General features: G+C 32.1%; 1 protein-coding gene across 1 annotated transcript in view; it reads right to left on the reverse strand.

The window, feature by feature from the left end:
- The window catches only part of LOC134693874 (basement membrane-specific heparan sulfate proteoglycan core protein-like), a 172,506-nt gene that overhangs the window by 56,005 nt on the left and 92,291 nt on the right, over nt 1-24,210 (reverse strand). The window contains exons 25-49 of the mRNA XM_063554809.1: nt 22,633-22,760; nt 22,234-22,407; nt 21,659-21,754; nt 19,727-19,810; nt 18,443-18,588; nt 17,714-17,825; nt 16,042-16,155; nt 15,281-15,408; nt 13,641-13,792; nt 13,009-13,076; nt 12,261-12,401; nt 11,572-11,757; nt 10,282-10,380; nt 9,826-9,909; nt 9,273-9,391; nt 8,840-8,951; nt 7,459-7,572; nt 6,662-6,789; nt 6,059-6,145; nt 5,204-5,268; nt 4,304-4,383; nt 3,347-3,487; nt 2,692-2,883; nt 899-994; nt 168-257 (exon numbers count right to left, since the gene is read on the reverse strand). Of these exons, the coding sequence (XP_063410879.1) occupies nt 168-257; nt 899-994; nt 2,692-2,883; nt 3,347-3,487; nt 4,304-4,383; nt 5,204-5,268; nt 6,059-6,145; nt 6,662-6,789; nt 7,459-7,572; nt 8,840-8,951; nt 9,273-9,391; nt 9,826-9,909; nt 10,282-10,380; nt 11,572-11,757; nt 12,261-12,401; nt 13,009-13,076; nt 13,641-13,792; nt 15,281-15,408; nt 16,042-16,155; nt 17,714-17,825; nt 18,443-18,588; nt 19,727-19,810; nt 21,659-21,754; nt 22,234-22,407; nt 22,633-22,760 (2,936 nt within the window). The remainder of the gene's footprint in view (nt 1-167; nt 258-898; nt 995-2,691; nt 2,884-3,346; nt 3,488-4,303; nt 4,384-5,203; nt 5,269-6,058; nt 6,146-6,661; nt 6,790-7,458; nt 7,573-8,839; nt 8,952-9,272; nt 9,392-9,825; nt 9,910-10,281; nt 10,381-11,571; nt 11,758-12,260; nt 12,402-13,008; nt 13,077-13,640; nt 13,793-15,280; nt 15,409-16,041; nt 16,156-17,713; nt 17,826-18,442; nt 18,589-19,726; nt 19,811-21,658; nt 21,755-22,233; nt 22,408-22,632; nt 22,761-24,210) is intronic.

Below are 24,210 nucleotides of genomic sequence, written 5' to 3' on the forward strand. Positions count from 1 at the left end.
GAGAGGACAACTCCTGTATTATACATTTTACATGGAAACCTTGTCAGAACCATTTTTTTTTACTAAAAAGAGAACAACAATATTTGCAGGACTATTCAACTGATTGTTAATTGCTTAACCTCCAGTGGCAAATATTTCATTGTTCTTCTTTCAAAATGCAATCTTACCTCTCTAAGTAAAATCTCATATAAGTTAGCTTCATACATCTTGACTGCAGGATTAAATAGATGGTACATTCGCTCTCTCTGTCCACTTGTCTGTAAACAAAATTCAAGCATGTTATATATAGAATGTTTGTTAATAGTTTTAATATGAAAGTGTATTACAAAGGAGGCTTAGAAAAAGATTCATCTATTCTAGATGTTAAATCTTCCTTTTATATAACAATTTTATGTCCCATACATCATACAGTTATTTTCAGGTTTATTTCATTTCATTTTCATTCATTGTAAAAAAAAGAACTATCAAATTTAGCAAATATATATACCTAATACTCTGTAAATACAATCAATAAAAATTGTTTATATTATAATTCTTATTAATTACGCGGATAATATTTACAACAAGAATGTGTCCCCAGGACACAGATGCCCCACTCGCACTATCATTTTCTATGTTCAGTGGACAGTGAAATTGGGGTCAGAACTCTAATTTGACATTCAATTTAGAAAGATCATATCATAAGGAACATATATACTAAGTTTCAGGTTGATTGGACTTCAACTTCATCAAAAACTTCCTCGTCCAAAAACTTTAACCTGAAACTGGACAGACGAACGAACGAACGAACGAACGCACAGACCAGAAAACATAATGCCCCTCTACTATCGTAGGTGGGGCATAAAAATACTTACTGTAAGTGGTAAGAAATTTGTATTAATTGCTTAAAAATACTCACAATTATTTCTATATCAACATCCCTAAAGGTGCTTCCTGCATCCTGAGCCACATGGGTCTCCAATGTAAATCGTAGATAACCACCATAAGATTCCACCTAAAAATTAAAAATAAAAACTTTATAAAAAGATGCGGTATCATTGTAAACGAGACAACTTTCCAAATGAGTTCTAACTATAACTCTTGGTAAGGACTTCAACAATAAGCAAACATCTAAGCAGTAAAGATATCCCGAAAAGGCCTCAAAATGACAAAATGAGAACAATTCAAAAGGGAAACTAGAGGCCTGACTTATGAAGATTTATTATAATTAATGTACTTTCATTTGAACCCTGAACCTGACTGTCGATTTAAATACCAGAAATTGTGCTTTTGCAAATTTCTTTCTTTTCTTTTCTATTCTTTTTGTTTCTATGACTATGATTTACCTGATGATGCTGTGCTGTAACAATGATTTGCAATAACCATGATTTACCTGATGATTTGCAATAACCATGATTCACCTGATGATTTGCAATAACCATGATTTACCTAATGATTTGCAATAACCATGATTTACCTAATGATTTGCAATAACCATATACCTGATGATGTTATGCTTGATAGCCATGATTAACCTAATGATGTCGTGCTATGACCATGACTATGATTTACCTAATGATGCTGTGCTATGACAATGATTTGCAATAACCATGATTTACCTAATGATTTGCAATAACCATGATTCACCTGATGATTTGCAATAACCATGATTTACCTAATGATTTGCAATAACCATGATTTACCTAATGATTTGCAATAACCATGATTTACCTAATGATTTGCAATAACCATGATTTACCTAATGATTTGCAATAACCATATACCTGATGATGTTATGCTTGATAGCCATGATTAACCTAATGATGTCGTGCTATGACCATGACTATGATTTACCTAATGATGCTGTGCTATGACAATGATTTGCAATAACCATGATTTACCTAATGATTTGCAATAACCATGATTTACCTGATGATAATATGCTATAGCCATGATTATCCTAATGATGTCGTGCTATGACCATGACTATGATTTACCTAATGATGCTGTGCTATGACAATGATTTGCAATAACCATGATTTACCTAATGATTTGCAATAACCATGATTTACCTAATGATTTGCAATAACCATGAGTTACCTAATGATTTGCAGTAACAATGATTTACTTGATGATTTGCAGTAACCATGATTTACCTGATGATAATACGCTATAGCCATGATTTACCTAATGATGTTGTGCTATGAATATGATGTGCAAAACCATGATTTATCTAATGATTTGCTATAACAATGATTTACCTAATGATTTGCAATAACCATGATTTACCTGATGATAATATGCTATAGCCATGATTTACCTAATGATGTTGTGCTATGACCATGACTATGATTTACCTAATGATGCTGTGCTATAACCATGATTTACCTAATGATTTGCAATAACCATGATTTACCTGATGATGCTGTGCTATAGCCCTGATTTACCTAATGATGCTGTGCTATAGCCATGATTTACCTAATGATGCTGTGCTATAGCCATGATTTACCTAATAATTCTGTGCTATAACCATGATTTACCTAATGATTTGCAATAACCATGATTAACCTAATAAATTGCAGTAACCATGATTTACCTAATGATTTGCAATAAAAATGATTACTTAATGATTTGCAATAACCATGATTTATCTGATGATTTGCATTATAACGGTAATTTACCTAATGAAGTTGTGCAATAAAATATCTTTACCTTGTTTCCTCTAAACTTGGGAGGCAGGCTGAAGTAAAGACTTTCTCGTTCCTTCTGGACACTATCTAATCTGGCGAATTTGACTTCCCGTCTTGTGACATCTAGTTCAAAACCATCAGTGATTGTGTTACTTAATCTTCTGTTTGTAAGGGCAAAGTTATGGCTTCCATCTGATCCTAACTGTGGTCTTAGCTAAAATGTTTAAAAGATATGCAAATAAAAAAATAAAAAAATTCAAAGATATTATACTTTAAACCAAATCATACTGCAGACTGTCTAAATTTTGTTAAGGATTTATTTTCCCCGATTAGAAATATAACTTGAAAATCAATTTTTGTGAAGATGTCAAATGTTGATGGAAAAACTTGAAAAAGACTGAATTGATTAAACTGGAATAGTTGAGTAATTTCTAAAACAGATAAACACTACACTGTAACAAAATTTTGAGAAAACACTGTAGGAATATTTTCAATTTGCATTTATTGTTTCAAAATTCCAGTTAAAATTATAAACGTGATTTTGTGCCAAATGTGTCACAATTTTACATTTAATCAAACCTTACAATGATGAAAACAAAGATGACATTCAACATAAAAAATAGCAGGCATGTTTCCATAGTAACAAAAGCACTGTTTTTTTCTGGTACCCTACTTACCTCATCTCTATAGTAAGATGAACTAGAGCACTGGTTGGTCAGGCCATTACACCAACATGCCAGACATCCCTGTTGGTTACTTTGATCCAAATAAAAATAGCCATCTTTACATGTACTACAACGCAGACCTCTTACATAGGACTGAAAACAAGAACATACAGCTTTACAAAATATCATACAAATATCAATACACCTTATCTCTATTTAGTCCATTCCGGGAAAAACAGTCATTTATACAACTTCCTGTTTGGGTCACCGGCCGAAAAATGGAGGTCATCAGTAGTGACCTTAGAGAGAAAAAACTTTAGAAAGTGATCATCAAGAAACTTTGTTATAGTATGATCCACTTTTTTCGAAATTAAAATTGAAGTAAAAAAATATTATGTGTGAAGTATTTACGGTAGTTTATATAGGTGTCATTAAAAAGTATCATGCATGGTGAATTGTTTAAACAGAGTCCCAGATAGCTTCAACTGGATGAAAACGTTGTGTAATTTTAGAACTTATCCGGAATGGAATAAATAGCGATTAGGTGTATGAATGGCTCACCTTGTTAATGACAAATCTATTATTGGAGGCTGGATGTTAACCTTTGGATGTCATTTGGGTTTTTTTTCTATCTTTTTTTCTGATCAGATAAGTATTAATAACTTTCCATCTGTTTTTCAGATTTTTTTCTTATGTTGTGCTGTAACACCACTGTCCAAAGATGTTTAACCCATTCACATTCTGCATGTGTCAGTTTGAAGTTGGTACTTAATAATTCAGCTAAGTTGCTGTCCTTCATATTTGTCTCATTAGCAATCATATAACTCTTCTTATACAGTTTTTAACAACAACAAAAATAAACAATAATTTTCAAATTAAGTGGGCAAAATTTTAATGCATTGCCTAGGAATAAGCATGAGGGGTTCAAAATGTAACTTGACAACAAGTCCTAAGAATACAGTCACTTACTTTACACGTGCATTGTAGATTGTTAGGATCACACTGTGTGTTAGGAACTGTTCCCCTGCTGTCACAATTACAATCTGGTCCTGGTTTAAAATAATAATAGGAAATAATTCAGGCAATATTTTCTTCTGTCTTAAATCTTTTCTTTCATTAGAGATAATTTTACATGAAAATATTCAATAATTGATTTAAAATATTAGAATAAAAACTTTTTGCTTACTAAATACATACCTGCCAACTCACTATTTGTGGGGGATTTCCCCCATGGAGGCTCCCAAATGGAAATTTTAAAAGAGCAATTTTGTCCACAATTTGAATAAAATTATAAATTATACAATGGATATAGGCTTGTAGGAAATAAGCCAAAAAAACAACATTAAAACATATTTGAATGCCCCCTTGATGGTTTTGTAGAACTATAGGATCCATCTGGCATGAAACACCCCCATGGACATTTTGAAAAGTTGGCAGGTATGTAAATCCATGATATCAGTGACAGATTAAGGAGTACCCTTATTGACCTAAGTATAACGTTAATGAATAGACTTTTTACAAGTCCACTTCATACCTTACAGGTAGCAACCCCTCTTCCTGTTTTTCTAAGAAAAAAGTGAGATATATCTAATTTTACTGAACTTTCAATATAAAAAATTCAAAGCAAATTTTCGTGGAATTTGTGGTTACCAATGAACCACAAAATTAAATGTTTTCTATTAGGACAAATTTTCCAAAGGCTTGTATATTAAAAAAATTAAATATCCAAGTACATGCAAGTTTTCTCTCATCCAGGACAATAAATGAATCCACAGTACTCCAAAAATATTTTCTGACAGACCACACAAAGTACAAACAACTGATTACTAGCAGGTAATTTTTTTCAAATTTAATTGCATTTTAACTTACCAACTGGTCCAATTTTACAGTAATCTCCAGGTCTGAGTGGGTTACCAGTATAGCCTTGTATACAGCTGAAAGGTCAAAGGTTATTCAGTGAGTCTTGCAACCAGTAAATTATTAATGGAAAACTCCAGCTTTAAAATAGTTTTTGTTTGTTTCACATGCAATGCAAATTTTGTTGTTTGGATAACGTTTATCAGTTATGATGACATTTTTAAATTACAAACCAAAGTAGAATGTCCGCAAACATTTATTTCTTTGATTTTGTTTATCTTCAACTAAATTTTAAAATCTCAGGTTAAAATGCTTTTACTCATCTTCCAACAAATTTTTTTTAAAAATGAAGAAGTAACTTAGCAATGTTTTAAGCTTTTTTTTTCTAAAGATGCTTGAAACTTTCCAAGATATCTTTTGCTATTGTTTTGTGTCTGCATAAAAGCCTATTGAAAATGTGTACTTGGATGGAAAGTTGTCTCATTGGCACTCATACCACATCTTCTAATTATTCCTATTAATTTAAAATTAAATTTGTTATTAACCAATTCCTTTGAAATCCACAAAAATTGATATCTATGAATAGCAATGAATCCAAAGTAATTGAAGTTGAATACTATACTCCTGTTGTCACATATTGAAACATATTGATTAGAGGCCAGGCGTTCAGATGTAGTGGTGTCATCCCAAATTCACGGAAAAATTTAGCTAAATCTGTGTTTCCCCCCAAAAAAGCATTCTTTCCAGAAAAAAAATAATCCTTAATTCCTGATAAGTGTAAATCTTGAATTTCACTCAAAACTAAAGATAAAATACTAACATCCAAAAATAGGTCCTCCCGCCCGCCTGCTTATATTAAATACTTACCTTTCACATCTCCTGCCTGTGTGACCTGCAGGACAAGCCGTACATGTCACCTGGCCATCACTGGATAACTCACAAACTGGACTGAATCTGAAGTAAAATGTTTATCAATTGTAGGAAAATAATTCGGTAATAAACATTTCTAAATAGATTTAAGTAACTCTAATAATCAAATGTACTGCCAATAATCTACTTCAGAATAGATTTAGATACATTTGACAATATTTTATATATTTTACAATATCTTATATATTTTATAACATTTAAGATATTTCACATAGCATTTCAACCCCCGGAACACCCCCCCCCCCCCTGGATCTGCCAATGATTATACTGATAATTTCTCAAACAATGTTTGTCTTTTAGTATTTCTTTTTAACCATAATTCAAGCATCAAACAATGGAAATAGTTAACCCAAAAAGGACGACCAGAAGATGTCCCGGTAAATATTAATTATATTAATAAAGATTTTTGGGGGATAAAAAGGGGGTGAGAACTATACTGGACTGTATATGTCATAATACAATCAGCAATGGGACATCTTTTGGTTTAATACATGGTGTATACAAATGTTTACCAGAAGAGTTGAAAGATCATATACTCACTGATTTGGAGATTCTGTAAGAGGACATGGACATGGTTGACAGGAAGTTGGAGATCCTCCTCTAGCATCGCCATAGAAACCAGGGGCACATCTCTCACACGTATCACCTTCTGTATTATGTTGACAGTTCTAAAAATAGATTCATTTGTGATAAAATTGAGAATGAAAATGTGAAAAGCAACAAACCGAGCAAAGTGCAGATTACAGCCAGTGCAGGTCACCAACACAGCCAAAAAATACTGCACTCGAACAATTTATGTCAGCTAGTGAAGTTATTTTACACCTTTCAAAACTTTCAAAAATGTGTGATAAATTTTATATAACTTTACTATAAAAAAAAATATTCAATGTACTGTCATAGAACAAACATGTTTCAATTATTGCAAGAAACTGTAGACTTTTCACTCATTTACAAGAAATAACTTCAGTAGAATTTTGTTAAAAAAATATATTTTTCTATGAAATGTATAGCAGAATTTTCAAATTTCGTTTCATTTTAACCTCTGAAAAGACAGATTTTTTTCTACAACATAGATATAGGAAGATGTGGTATGACTGCCAATGAGACAACTCTACATGTCCATTTCCTATAGCTATTGGATATCTTAACTTCAGTGGTAATATGCACATCAGCCTTGACTTGTAAATCACTTTTTACTTTTTTCTACCTCAACATCATGGTATCCTAAAATAAGTATAACAATTGATTTTTTTTTTTCACATAAATCTTTATAAGGTAACTTCTACATATTTTAAGATAAAAAAAATTCACAGTTAAAACAGGTAACCTGGCCCTACCTTGCATGTTCCTGTCTCTGGGTCACACTCACTGGAATGTCTGTTACACTGACATGGTTCACATAACCCAAGGTACAGACCACCTCCTGTCCTAGTATACCCACTATCACAATCCTAAATAAACAAATTAACTTATTGTTATTCTATGTTGTTATGTTACACTATTGTTTCAGGTAAGGGTGAAGGTTGGTACCTATTAAAACCTATAAACAGGCTGCATTTTTTTTTTTTTTTCTTTATTTTTTTTTCTTTTATTTGTCCCTGTTTTAAGTCAGGAATCTGATGTTCACTGAATGTTGTTTGTTGATGTGGGTCCTAAGTGTTTCTTGTTTTTTTTATATATAGATAAGAATGTTGGTTTTCCTGCTTAAATGAGGCCCTTTATAGCTTGCTGTTTGGTGTGAGTCAAGGCTCAATGTTGAAGACCGTACTTTCAACCTATAATGGTTTACTTTTACAAATAGTGACTTTGATTGAGATTTGTCTCATTGGCACTTATACCACATCTATTGTTTGGTTATTGTTTAAGAAATGCTCATCTTACCAACCAAATAAAATACAGTTGACTTACAGCTGTTGGTATTCAAATACACATTTGAACTGAAGCCCTTAGCAGCAAACTATGCAGTGATTTATTTTCTTGATGTGAACATTTAAGAGAAGACAGAAGTTTCACATAATCACTGCAATTTATGTTTGCGTTATTTTTCTGTTAAAAAAAAGTCTCAAAAATAAGTTGCTTACAAAAATTTCAATTGGTCATCAAAATAAAACTGCATTGATTCATAATCCTATAAAAAATCTTGAAAAATAAGTTTTGTCATTGGGTTGCTGTCTAATTGATATATTCACCATTTTTCCTTTTTTAATAGATTTTGTATATCCCTAATCACAAGTTATTTTTTATATTTCACCTATTGGTGTGTGTATTGAAATTGAGAGTATACAATCTTAATGGTTCAAATCATATACAATGGATTTATATAATTTCAAGGGTATCAAATTTCATGAATTGAGGAAAAAATGTATTTCAGTGGATGTATGAGTTCATGTTTTTGCTAAAGTCTGCATATAAAGGCTTACATGCAGACTTTGGAATTGAATACTGTGGATTCATAATGATTCGTTGGATACCAATTTTCGTGGATTTCGTGGGAACAGACGAACCACGAAATGAAATGTTCAACGAAAACCAAATTTTCTATAGGCTTGTATGCAGATTTCTCCAAAACCACGAAATTAAATATCCACGAACATATAAGTTTTCCTCAATCCATGAAAGTTAGTATCCACGAAAATAAATGAATCCACAGTATGAAATTGCAGTTTTAACAAAAATACATCCTAATTGGTATATCATTATTATCCTATTTTCACTAACCTCACAGGACAATCCTTTGTAACCAGTTGGACAAGCACATTGTTCTACAGCATAAGCCCTGTCTAATCTGGTATCTCTGTCTTCTGCTATGTCCATAATTACATCACGGATACTACAATACAATTTTAAAATATTAAAATGTTTTAAAATCCATTTTCCATGTTGCTACAAGCTAACTTCATTTTTTCAATATTGTCCTAAAATTTGTATTCCATCAAATAAATAATAAGAGTAAAGCATCATATACCATTTCTAAGATAATTAAGAAAAAAACCTTTGACCAGTGTTTAAAGTTTCATCCCCTCCCCAAAATATTGCAAAATCCTTTGTGTTTTTTTTTATACACAATGTCTATCCAATGTTTTGCTATGGAAAACAGCAAATTTTCTAAATAAAAAAATTAAAACAAATGTGAAATGCCATTAGTTTTTACCTTGCAGATTCTGTGTCTCTTGTAAAGGTAGCTCTGATCAGTAAGGCACTAACATCAGCTAAAGCCATCAACAAGAATTCTCTGGTGGCAGGTTCTCCATCGGGTCTTGTCCAAAATTGCTGTAATAATCATAAAATAATGTCAGAAATAACTTAACCACAGTCACATCCTTTATGTGCCAGTCCAAAGTCAGGAGCTTTTAGTTTGGTTGTTGTCTTGGGTTCATGTCAGTTATATTTGATTTTCGTAAATTGTTTTGATATAAATAAGGCTATTTCTTTTTTAGTTTGAATTGCTTCATGTTTTATACACTACTAGCATATCATGTGGAATAGGATAGTTATGAGAGATGTTCATTTATTGGTTAAAGGCATATTGTTTTATAGCAAATAACAATTTTACAAATCATTATCTTATTAATTCATGCAATCTATGAAATTAATTCTCAATAAATCTAAAAATAATCAAAAGCAATTTTAACCAAATAAAAAGTTATTGTAGTAGATTAAAATCATGAATACCCTCTTTCAAAGTACTCCTCCTGAAAATTTACCTCATATAATGGCACTTTGTATACTGCAGGTGTATTTGATGATGGGGCAGTTTTGTCCTTGTAAACTAATGTTATATCGTTTCCCTGAAAACAGAAATCTTAATATAAAACACAAGTTGAAAAGACGAAATTATGGTAATGATCATAATTGAAAATGCTGTTGATGTTATTTTAATGCAATGTGACATATTAATGTACCAGGAAAATAGAGAAAAGCTTTTGTAATGTCCATGTTCTAAATTGAAACAGTTTCCTGATATCCTGATCAAGTTCAAAGCAAGCAAATAATTTCAAAAGTAATTTTGTTCACATTTAAAACGGATGACTCGTTTGCCTCTCCTTGAACTGTATCCCATTTTATAAAAATCCACTTTATTTATGCTATAAAAATTAATACACATTATTAATTTGAGTAATTTTGTGGTTGAAATTGGATTTTGAACTGATTCCACTTACACTTATTTCCACCAGTGGAGCAGCAGTGTCCTGTGGGCTGGTATCCAGTCCAGGTCTATAGCTGATTACAAAGTTAAGATTTCCACCATAAGATGTCACCTGTAATAGATAGGTATACTTCAATTATAAAAAGATTTGGTGCAATTGCTTTAATATTGATTAAATAAACTTCTTAAAAACATCCATCAAGTCTTTGGTTAGACTTGGCAGAAGTTAAAACACAAGATCTCCTGCATTCGAGGAGAACATCACAGGTTACAATCTCATGTGAAAATACCAAATGTCATTCATTTTGATAATGTCACTATTATCAATTAAATATTCACCAAACTTTTAATTCCTCGATATACTTAAGATTTTTCTATGCCAGGAATAGATTAATTTAGCTGTATTTGGCTTAATTTCAATGCTCTTTGACTTCATACTTTATTTGGGATTTTTTTCACTTATAAGTCTTATGTAGATATGATTTTACCACAGGTTGGCATGATTAAACTATTTATAATAACCTATTTCGATAAGTTTGGACGAATCTAAATGATAATTGTTCTTATATATTGAATGTATACAAAAAATTGCTATTAAATATAACACATTATATACTGCCGCTGTGCTATTTGAGCAGTCAAATTGCATTGACCGTATATTCATATGTGATATACAGTCACTGACGGTATATCAGCTTGTTGATGACGTTGACAATATGTTTCCGTAGAGTTTTATTTATGACGTCAGTAAAACAGGTTTGCGGAAATTTTACGTCATCCGCTATACATTCAAAAATGAAGGTTTTTGCCCTATATACTTTATTTAGAGCAGTTATAAGAGTTGCAGTATATAAAAAATAACCATATATTGTCTCCAAATATCAATGTTATTTGTACTCGGCACAGCCTCTCTTTCTACCTGTTTCTAAGCCTTGTACAAATAACATTGATATTTCGAGACAATGTATGGTTATTCTATATTTTACATCTTTTGTTAATGTTTCCTTGCTGTGATGATTTTCGGCTTCACATGCATGTATTTTCCTGGAAAATGCTTATTTTCTGACGTCATCGTTCTATGACGTTAGGTAGCTCATTCATAAAAAAAAGCATGTGACGTGGGAGTCAAAATTGGAACAGCCCAAACAATATATTCATATTTACCACGGGTATGTACTCGAAGCGTTTTGAAGGACGTCCTGTTAGAATTTTGTATAAACCATGCATAATTTTTTCCATAAAACAAAATATAAATTTTTGTCATCAGCCCATTTATTATAAAAACAGACAAACAAAGATTTACCTTATCACCCAAGAACCTCTGAGGAAGTGACCAATAATATACTCTCTGTGGTAGTGTGTTAAATCTTCTATAGATCAACTCTCTGACATTGCTGTTCACTGTAAAACCATCTGTGGTTGGTTCTTGTCGCTGAGCAATATCAACCAATGAAAATCCTTGTCTGTCTCTGGTGAAAGATGCTCCAATCTGTCAAATATATTTCATACATAAAAACATTTACTTGACAATAATTCAATCTTTCATTCATTGCATATACTGTGTATTCTTTGAAATTTTCAAAGAATTTAAAATTCCATGGATTTTGTAGTTTAAGTAAACCACAAGTTTAAGTGTTTAATAAGTTACAAATTCTGAAATTTTTGCCTGAAAAATTCATATATTTTGTACATCTAATCAATGAATAAAATGAGGTTTCTTTCATTAACTCATAAAGGAATTTTAGATACTCATTTATATAAGTTAATGATGGAAGTTTTTAATGACCTTGACTGGCTATATAGCCCTCCCTCGTTTATATAAATTAACATATTTTCCCCTATTAAATATATAGATTGCTGGATATTAACCAAACAAAATACAGTTTGCTTGTAGTTAACCAATCAGACATTCTACTGATAATGGCTACTGTAAAATCATACCTGGGCTCAATTACAAGGTACTGGTATACTGTTGAGTCAGACCTATCTTACCTGAGCTCTATGCCAAAAGGTACTGGTACACTGTTGAGTCACACCCATACAGAAACAGGAGACACAGCCATATGGATTGTTTACACTCAGATAAAATGTATTTTGTTTACATTGGTCGCAATTCCTTCCATACACATTTGTCTAAAAGAGATAGAATAGATGATAAAATGATAGTTTTATTTGCAGTTGGAGGCTTTTTAGACAAATGATATACATGCAAGATCTAAGATATCTCATTTTGAGCCAATTATGGCGACCAGAATTTTATGATACAAATATAAAGTTAGAAGGAAATGTCAAAAATATACAAAATCATGAAAAATATAAATGTGTTCAGTCTTCATATTGATTTGTATTGTTGATAGGTTTGTAAAAAGTAAAATAAAACTTCTTTAAAGATCAAGGTCAAGTGGTTTGGGGTCAAAAACCCAACTTGTCAAAAAGATAGAGGTAAACTTGAAATTGTAGGTTAAACTTATTTGTTTTTTCTTTATTTTCTAACTGCATGAATCAGGCTATAATTTTCTTATATTATTGACATTTGACATGTCAGGGCCTTTTCATGCTTTCTGTGCAGTATATGTCTTGCTCATTGTTAAAGGCCAATAAGTGACCTATTGGTGCTAAATTCTACCTCATGAACGAATGTTGTCTCATTTGTAAAAACACATCTTATTATTCTTATATTTAGTTAATATTAAAATCATCGTAGAAAAATTTACAACCTTAAATGTTAAAACAAATTTACCTTGCATGTACATTGTCTGGTAACAGAATCTGGTAGCTGACTTAAACTTCCTCTGGAGTCACACCTCTCTGAAAAACAGATATATTTATGACAAAATGTAATGAATGGAGAATGCGTTCAAGGGACACAATCTAGGGACACAAATGAAAAGTTGTAAATGGCAGGCAGCCATTCAAATTTAAAAAAAAATGTCTCATGAAGGAATTACAGTGTACAGTGGAATTATTTATTATCACTTACTGCAAATTTAGGAAATCTTGCATGTTTAAGGATATTTGATTTTCATGGTTTTAAATTGACACATATTCCTATTAAATAGTAAATTTGCAATTCCTAGAAAATTCAAATCTATGGTTACTAAATCCACAAAAATTGGCATTAAATAATAATGAATACATTTATTTCTTCTGATTGGTATATGTTTTTATGGATTGAGATTTTTTTTTACCAAAAATCAATTTAAAATTTATTGTCCTCAAGGCTTCTAATTTTTTCCCTAGCAACAATATCCAAAAAACGAGTATTAACTAGGCAATATTAAAAACAGTCTTCTAATTTTTTCCCCTGGCAACAATATCCAAAGACTAGTATTAGATACTTAATATTAAAAACATTTTAAATATTACACAAACCATCACTGATGCGACAATAATCTCCAACAATTTGTGGATTTCCCACGTAACCCCTGGCACATCTCTCACATCGTCTTCCTTCGTAACCTTGAGCACAGGCTGTACATGTCACCTGTCCATCTCTACGATCAATCTCACAGGTCGGGCTAAATCTGGGGGATAAATAGAAATCGTGAAAATACTGAACTCCAAGTCAAAATTGTACTTGATATTCATTGCAACTCATTTTTCCCAAACTTTCCAAGAAAACTAGTAACTAGTCAGGTTGGGCTAAATCTGGGGGATAAATTAAAATTATAAAAAAAAAAAATCTGTGTGTAAAAAAATCATAAAATACTAAAAATGTTGTGTGCCATTCTTAAGTATCAGGCCATTTTGTACTGATTTTTATAAATTGTTCTGATGTTGTGCATTACAATACTGTTTCAGGTTAGGGGAGGGTAGAGTGCTTAAAAGCATGTTCAACCCTGCCACAATATATATGTGCCTGTCCCTTGTCAGTAGCTGTGTTTTTGTAGCTGCATGTCTTATTTCATTTGTTGTGTTATAAATCAGACCATATCAGGGTTCTCACTAAAGCGAGTCCATGAGTCCTGTACTCATCAAAATCTGTCTGGACTCGCCATTTTCAAGACTGGTGAGTCCACAGATGCATCAAGATTGAAATATTTTGTATAAACTGAACATAGTTAAACACAAATATCATCATTGTATAGCAAAAGTTTAAAAGTGATTGAATTTAATGTCATTTTATTGCTCTGTTAGGAAATGGAGACTAAAACATTACATTATATTGCAATAAAATATTTTCTTCTTGCTGTTGGACTCATCATGACTAAATACGCCTTCAATAGTCATTAGTGAGAACCCTGACCATATGTTGGGATTTTTTTCAGTTTGAATTGTTGTACATTTTGTCATGCCAAGGACACTAAATATAATAGCTGACTCTAGGATGTTTTTTTTATTTAAGGTGAACTGTAGTTGCTTAAGGAGCTACCTTTTGATTTTTATGGGGGGCTAGGATGAAATTTGAAAAAAATAGGCAGGACAGGAGTTTTGAGTGAAAAAAAAAAAGGCAGGATGAGACACTTGCAAAAAAAAGAAAGTCAGGATGACAATTTACGTAAACAAAGTCAGGATAAACTAAAAAAAAAAGCAGGACAGGATAGAGTGAAAAATAAAAAGGCAGGACAGAGATTACAATTAAAAAAAATGCAGGACACAATTTTTCATCCTAGCCCCCCCCTAGAAACCAAATGGTAGCTCCCTTAAATGCACCACTTTTAGGGTCTGTTGGAAAGTTGTCTCATTGGCATGTGTACCACATCTTTTTTTATTTACGTGTCAATGGTGTCATTTTGACATACACATTGATGAATGGGCTTTTCTCATTGTTGAAAGCAGTTCAGTAACCTATAGTTTAAATTTCTGTGTCTTACATTGAATGTTTCTAAACCTTAGAAAGATCTTATATTAATCAGCCAAATATTGAATAAATTTTAAAAAGGGACACAGGAAAATTATTGGAAAAGTCTTTAATGAGAGCATTTAAATAATCACATCTTTTGGAAAAAATATAAACTTGATATACTTCCTTATTTTTACAAACCTCTCTGTGACTTTGATTTTAAACTTACTGATTGGTTGAATCTGTGAGTGGACAAGGACATGAGTTACAATCATTTGAAGTACCCTGAGTGGCATCTCCATAGTAACCTCGTGCACAGTTTTCACAGTTGGTTCCTTCAGTGTTATGTTGACAGGACTGAAAAGAAATTTCCAAAATTATTAGATTATAAATTATTAAATTATTATAAAAAAATCTTTTCTCTAAAAAAATGAAAGAAATATAAGATTTTTATAATTTCAAAATCACATTTTTTTTTAAATATTTATATATCAAAATGTAAACAATGAACTGTTGGAGATCCACATACCTGCCAACTTTTCCAAATACCCATGGGGGTTTTACGTGCAAAAGGGCTCTTATAGTCCTGAAATCCTTCAAGGTAGCCTTCACATGTATTTTAATGTATAGTTTTTGGCTTCTTCATGCTTTTCAAAGCCTATAACCATTGTGAAATAAACTGTTTTGTAGACAAAATTGCTCCATAAAATTTCAATTTGGGAGCTTTCATGGGATAAATCCCCCCACAAATAGTGACAGTTCGCAGATATGTATCCATCTAAACTATATTTATCTTTTATTGAACTCAGCAAATTTTGTTGAACTCAATTGCTATGTTTATGTACAATAGTTTTCAATGCTATAAATTTCAAACAGCATATTCAACCAATTTGTATCAAAATGTCCCTGGAAATGGTTTGACTAAAACTCAGCAACTTTTTATTTATCTTCTCCGTAATGAAAAAGGAACATAAAAAGCTTTTTACTCACCCTACACTGACCAGTCACAGGGTCACAATCACTTGAGTGACCATTACAGCGACACCGTACACAGTTTCCAAGGTATCGTCCATTTCTAACTTGATGGTAACCAACGGCACAATCCTAAAACCAAAAAAACAAATTATTGTTAATTCCAGAGAGAACATTAATTCAACATTATTATTTACCAGAAAATAACAGTTATTCATCATTATCCCATCAAACAAAGCTGGACATCAATATTAATTCTATTTACCTTTTTCTTTATTCCAAAAAGTACACAATTAAGTAAACCTGTGCTGTGAAAAGGGAAGTAACTCACCTGAAAAGACAATCCAGCCTTTCCAGCATGACAAATTCAGTACTCTACATACACACATCTTTCTTAACCTGTTTTGAAGCAAGGGAAGTAACTCACCTGACAAGACAATCCCATAGGACAAACATAGCTCTACAAAAGCTGTGATGTAACTCACCTGACAAGACAGACTGTCCAGCAGGACACACACAGCTGTACATAAAGCTGTTATGTAGTAAGGGAAGTAGCTCACTTGAAAAAACAAGCCAGCTTGTCCAGTAGGACAAACACAGCTCTACATCAAGCTGTGGTGAAGTAAGGGAAATAACTACCTTACAAGACTAGACAATATGTCCAGCAGGACAAAAACAGTATTCTACATACACAGCTCTGCCTTAACCAGTGGTGACGTAAGGGAATTAACTTATGTGACAAGACAAGCCAGTATGTCTAGCAGAACAAACAGTCTTCTACATACACAGCTCTGCCTTAACTAGTGGTGACGTTAGGGAAGTAACTTACCTGACAAGACAAGCCAGTATGTCTAGCAAGACAAAAACAGTCTTCTACATACACAGCTCTGCCTTAACCAGTGGTGAAGTAAGGGAAGTAACTTACCTGACAAGACAAGCCAGTATGTCTAGCAAGACAAAAACAGTCTTCTACATACACAGCTCTGCCTTAACCAGTGGTGAAGTAAGGGAAGTAACTTACCTGACAAGACAAGCCAGTATGTCCAGCAGGACAAAAACAGTCTTCTACATACACAGCTCTGCCTTAACCAGTGGTGAAGTAAGGGAAATAACTACCTTACAAGACTAGACAATATGTCCAGCAGGACAAAAACAGTATTCTACATACACAGCTCTGCCTTAACCAGTGGTGACGTAAGGGAATTAACTTATGTGACAAGACAAGCCAGTATGTCTAGCAGAACAAACAGTCTTCTACATACACAGCTCTGCCTTAACCAGTGGTGAAGTAAGGGAAGTAACTTACCTGACAAGACAAGCCAGTATGTCTAGCAAGACAAAAACAGTCTTCTACATACACAGCTCTGCCTTAACCAGTGGTGAAGTAAGGGAAGTAACTTACCTGACAAGACAAGCCAGTATGTCTAGCAAGACAAAAACAGTCTTCTACATACACAGCTCTGCCTTAACCAGTGGTGAAGTAAGGGAAGTAACTTACCTGACAAGACAAGCCAGTATGTCCAGCAGGACAAAAACAGTCTTCTACATACACAGCTCTGCCTTAACCAGTGGTGAAGTAAGGGAAGTAACTTACCTGACAAGACAAGCCAGTATGTCCAGCAAGACAAAAACAGTCTTCTACATACACAGCTCTGCCTTAATCAGTGGTGAAGTAAGGGAAGTAACTCACCTGACAAGACAAGCCAGTATGTCCGGCAGGACAAACACAGTCTTCTACATACACAGCTCTACCTAATCCTGTATCCTGCTGTACTCCTGTGGTCAATATTACATCATTAACCCTGTAAACATAAATGTATTCATTTTAAGTGATGAAGGTGGCTCTAAAATGGTAAGACAAACTAAACCTTATCTTTGGCAGACCCCTTTGCAAAATGAGTTCTTATTTTAAAATGATCAAATCAGATCAGTTTCATATTTTGGTTTTTAACTTTGTATTGGGTTTTTTTTTTGTGTGCTTATAAATGACCTTGTAAAATGAATTCATATTCAAAAGGAACAGTGTGACCTTTAAAATGATCAAATCTGATCAGTTCTATATTTTGGGTTTTTTTCTTTTTGTCTTGCTTTGTACTTAATAATGACCTATTGACATTGGCCCCTGGCTGAGCTTGAAAAACAGAATAGAAATAGTCTTTTAGTTTACTGGTTTGTAAGCCTTATGAAGATAATATCAAGGTCGTTTATTTCAAATTTTTCATTTTTGATATTTTGTTATGTTAAGACCTTGATATTGATCTGGGTGTGGCTCATTGTCAAGGGCCCTACAGTGATCTATAAATCTACAGCATTTAGTTTCAGGTTCAAAGTTGTCACAATGGCAATCAAACCATATTTCCTTATTTCAAATTATTCTATTTAAAGTATCATACCTTGTATTCTATTTATAGTATCATACCTTGTTAAAGTCTGTCTGGCATCATACTGAGAGCGGATTTTAATGGACTCAACATTTTCTAGAACCATCATCAAGTCCTCCCTTGAGGCATATTCCCTTACAGGGGTATCTCCTCTTTTAGGCTGATCCTCCCTAGTCCACTCATTCTAAATTATCAAAATATTTCTTTTATAAATATTAATGTGAATTCATTATTATTTATTGGATATCAATTTGGGTTGCTTTCCTGGGTACAGGCAAACCAAAAAATTATTTTATCAATAAATGACAAATTTCCTATAGGTCTATAGATTTTGGCAAAACAATAAAATTATCCCAAAACATATATGTTAATTTACAAGAAAATTTGTACCCACAAAAAAATGAATCCTCAGTATAACTAGATCCTCTATTTATTTTATAATCAAATGCAATAGAATGTTGTGCTCTGAATATATTTAACTGCAAGATAAGAATTTTTCAATGATTTTATCATTCCAAAAATGTGTTTGAATACTGTAAGTTCAGAAATTATTGCGTGAATTTATTATTGCGATTTTGTGATTTAAGACGTAATTGCGATTTTTATTTTTTTTTATTTTGAGAAAAAAACCTGTTTAATTCATATTAAACATTTCAAAATGTGAGATTAAATTATTGCGTTTACAACTCCTGTCACATTTTCTCAATAATAAAAACCTTGCATTAATTTCTAAATTTACAATATCAAATAACAGTAGTATTTGAAACATAAAATTCAAATTCAAAAGAAGGGAAAATGAGTTTGATACTTAAAAACAGAACCTTTTTTGCCATTCTACATGTACATCTCATAACTGCATTTTGTCCTTTAATATGGAGCACACACTTATCCATAACTACAATTTTAAGAAATTTGATGCTAACAGCTTATTAATAATTTTATGCAAACATTGTTGTAGACCCACCATTCCATAAAGAATTCATATAAAAGAAAAATCAAAAAGCTATCAACATGTACCTTTTTATTCCTTACCGTCAATTGTTGTTTCATTTTAGTCATTTCTTACCATTTTGAAAATTTGAATAATAAATTATCAACCTCTCACCCTCTCAGAAAAATACCTGTTGTTATCATTTATTTATATGGTTTTGCACATGTACTAGGTTTAAACATGGTGGATTGCTGAACCAACGCCTCTATAGTTTCGTGAAGGTAGAGATTATTCAAATTGGCGAAACATGTCGACTTAATAAAAATTGCTGATAACTTAAGTGTTGTTGTCAATCTAGTGGCAATTAGGTTTAAATATGTATATAACTGACCGGCAAAAATGCAACTGATACAGTGTTCTCTCCTCTTGGTCGAAATTGTGTAGAAGTTCTGTGGTACAAGGTAATACCATTTCCCTAAAAAAGAAAAAGAGACACAAGAATAAGAATATGTGTCCATAGATCACCATGTTTTGCAAGCTTTTTCATAATTGGAAAGTCAGTGAACCTGAAAATATGAGTCAAAACCCTATTGCAAAAAAATATAAAATTCCATACCCAGAGTCATGACCTTCAGCTGGCCAATTAACAACAATATGTACTAATTGAGTAATTCAGTAGAAATGAATGTCATACTAAACTCCAAAACATGTATTGAAAGTAGGAAAGACTAGTGTCCAGATTATGAACCTGCACACAGGAATTGAATAAAGTAAACTAGAGGCTGTAAAGAGGCTGTGTCACTCACCTGTTTTTACTGATGCTTTGGTCATTGTGATATTTAAGAAATAATTCATGGAAGCCATAGATTATTGGAAATTTACACATGGCCTGGGCCGTGATATTCGAATTTTATCCTGAGCGTTAGCGAGGGATAAAATCAACGAATATCACGGCCCAGGCCATGTGTAAATTTCCAATAATCTATGGCTTCCATGAGTTATTTCGATTCTAATAGGACAAATACGATCATTAAAAAAACTGAAGCGAGGGTGGGTAAATCTGTGTGTATGGCTGTTCTTTTTTACTCCCTGTTAGATAAAGCTCATCATTTTAATAGATCCGTAGCTTGCACGGATTATTTCGTGAACAACCGCTGAAAAAAAAAATGTTTCATTCTCAAAACCATGTTGATTTATATGTTTTTTCCCGTGAGCTACCGTCAAATCCAAAGTTGACATTTCGTAACCAATGAGCCGCCATGTTGACTTGCTGAAATCAGTACATATGCGAATAATGCAATAGAATAGAAAATCAAACATAACCTACCTTGATAATCAATTTTAATACAATTGTAAACGACATGTCAATAGTTAACGTAACAGAAAACGTTCAACTCTAGAGTTTTCATTTGTATGACGTCATGTTTTGAAATGACTTAAATGCGCCAAAAACATTAATAGACTTTCGCGGAATTTTATTTAAATTTTATTTTGTTGGTTTCTCCGAGCTCTTATGCATTACTTCTTTTTATTATGCATCCGAATAAGAATAAAAATGATTTTGTCTTTTCTGAATTGCAATTTTTAAAACAATTAAATCGACAAAGGGTTTGCAAATAGGTTTCAATACATGTGGATTTACGTGGGAAGTATATTGTAACAGCCATTATTATGTACACCAGGGAGTCTGCGCTAAGTATAGATATATCGAGAATTTTATCACAGTGTTGTTTACAAAGCGAAAGAAGCACGTCATATTAGAATAGATATTAAATATTACAATGATATATATGTTGTGTACACGTTATCATTTTGTACAAATTATAATTTGTACAAAAATATTGTACAAATTATAATTTGTATTTTAACTTTGTACAAATTATAATTTGCCAATTCATGGGTAGCAACCGAACAATGGGTTGTTGGATTTGTTGGAAAATTTAAGGGCGGAAAGATCTTAACCTAGGAAACAGATTTGCTTTAAACGCTTAAGTTTCATAGATATAAGCCAAAAACGTCATTTTACCCCTATGTTTTATTTTTGGTCATGTCCGCCATGTTGGTTGGCAGGCGGGAACATCGGACACATCTTGAAAACTAGATACCCTATAGTGATGATTTTGTGGCCAAGTTTGGTGTAATTTAAGCCATTAGTTTCAGAGAAGAAGATTTTTGTAAAAGTAAACAACGGACGCCAAGTGATGAGAAAAGCACACTTGACCTTTCAGGTCAGGTGATCTAAAAAGATAAACTCTTTGGCAAAGATGTCAAACCCAATCCCTGATATAAGTCAATACTTAAGTCAAGACATCAATCAACCTACCGTAATCATAACATCTGATTGTTGAGTTGGATACTGGGATCCACCAGCTATTTCATAGTACACCTTGTATTGTAGCTTGCCACCATAACTGGTTAACTGAAAAAAAGAAAAATGTGTAGGTTTTCCTAATACATATTTGACCCAAACATGCATGTAATATACTGGTCATTAAGCAAACAATAATCAAATAATGGTAACACTTTTTATTTTTGTTTACCATGATAACTTCTTGGCTATAAAATATTAAATAAACTTCAGTTTTCTTTAAAAAAAAAATAGTTTCCAGTAAATGCTATTTTTCATAATAGTAGACATAGTAAAAAAGACATACAACAATAAACACCAACATACTTGTATAAGAATTTAAAGATATAAATTTTCAACAAAGTGCACATTTTTTATAAGCTTAATGGTTTACTTTTATAAATTGTGCCAGGATGGAGAGTTGTCATTGGCACTCATACATAATCTTCCTATATCTATTGTTTGTAGATTTTAGAAAAACCAAAAAGTCAAATAACTTCAAATGCATAAATTCTGATAACTTCAAAAATAATTTTTTTTATAATAATTACCCTTTCACTCAGAAACTCGCTGGGCAGGCTCCAGTAATAATACATATTGGGTGACAGTCGGTCAAATCTTGGCACCTGTGCACCCCTCAATGATGGTAGCTGCTGGACATAGGCTGTCTCAACTGCCCTTGATGAATTTGTGTCTAACAATTTCATCTCACCAACTAGATTTATCTGAAAGATAAAAGAACAAAATTGAAACTAATAGTCTTCCTAAATGTTTTAGTATAGCTATTTAACATTTCACATTCACTTATGCCTCTTTTTTGTTAAGCATTAGCTAGCAGGCATTTTAATGATTTTCTGATTTAACTGATGTTTTTGTCATAATAAGTGAAATTCCAATTTCTATAACTTTCACACAAATTATAACACTGATATCAGGCCCATAGCCAATACCTGTGAAATTTGTAAATTGCTGCTGTAACATTCGTCAGAGTGTCCAAAACAGAAACAACGAACACAGTCACCAGTGACAGAAGCTTCAACGTTGAAATATGGCTGTTGGCAAAGTCCTGCTGGATATCCTAATAATAAAACAAAAAACATATTTATTTTCAATTTTATTCCTTTTAATGTTAATCCAGTGAGAATGATGGCTTCTTGAATATAATTGTTTTAAACTTTTCCTTTTATAGCCATTCTATCCCAAACTCTCAAGTAAAATTTAAATCTTTTTTAACCTAAAACAAATAAAATATTAAAATAAAATATTTTAACTTTCATAATGCAAAATGTACATATTGAGAACAATATTTTATTTCTTCTTACATTTTCAATCTTTTTTTTTAACACAAAACAAATAAAATATTTGAAAAAAACATGTGAACCGACATATACAAATGTATGTGCTTCAGGCAGAAATGGGAGAGTGTGCATTGGAAAAAATTGTATAATAAACAAAAAGTTTCATGGGGTTAATTGTCACACTTGGTGGGTAATTTCAATTCTCTAATTCTTGGCCAATTTATATACATTGCCTGACTGGTTAAATATTTTTATTTGATCAACTTGTGGTTCATTTGGTCTCAATTCTTCTATGACCAAAATTCAATTATGACGCCAAATTTTCTAGCCTTCATTTTAAATACTATTTTGATATCACGAAATAAATTTAACCAATGATGTCACATACATAGAAAACTTTCCACAGATCATTGGATAAATTATGTAAAAAAAATATCATTAGAGAAACAGTAACGGCACCACCAAATCTTCTCAAAAACAATATCACTCCAGACTAGACAGGTATTATCATTTTTAAAACTTGAGGCTCTATTACAAGCATTTTAAATGTTAAAAATTCAAAAATTATCAAAAATACTCGTTCAGCCTCAACTTTTAAATATAACTGTCTGAAGTAAAGGAAACATAGTATCAGAATTGCTGCAGAGGTAGAATCATTTATACTTCAATAATATCAAATGGAGGGGCTAAACTGGCTCACTTTATTCTTACATTCTGTATAAAGTACCTGTTATATTTTCTGTAAAAAGAAGCAGACAAAATGTTCTTCATATCTTTCTCTCTATCATATAGAATTAAATAAAAGACAGAAAAGTTCCAAAAGTCAAGATTAAAGGGAAAAGAAAGTTGATATTCTTATCTTCTTCTTCTTCTATATGTATAAACTTCCAATTATGGAACACCTCCGCCATGGATATTATCCAGACGGGAGTTAATTAAAACTTATAATGTATGCACTAAAAGTTATTGACAACTTACTAAATCTTAATTACGTGCTAATTTTTTAATATATCAATGGTAGAAATTCTGACATGCAGTTTAATTTTTGTTTTACTGTTTCACATAAGTGCTTAATCTTTTTTGGATTTACTAGTTTATTGATTTTTTTTTAAATCTGTTATTGAGGACCTTGCCCTCATGCTAGTTGTATTTCTTCCTTTTTTAAACTTCCATTTTTCAAATGTATAGAGAGCCGTGGTGTAGTGGTTAGTGCATCGGACTACTAACACA

The sequence above is a fragment of the Mytilus trossulus genome, chromosome 12 (assembly GCF_036588685.1).
Source record: "Mytilus trossulus isolate FHL-02 chromosome 12, PNRI_Mtr1.1.1.hap1, whole genome shotgun sequence".
In the NCBI taxonomy this organism is placed as follows: domain Eukaryota; kingdom Metazoa; phylum Mollusca; class Bivalvia; order Mytilida; family Mytilidae; genus Mytilus; species Mytilus trossulus.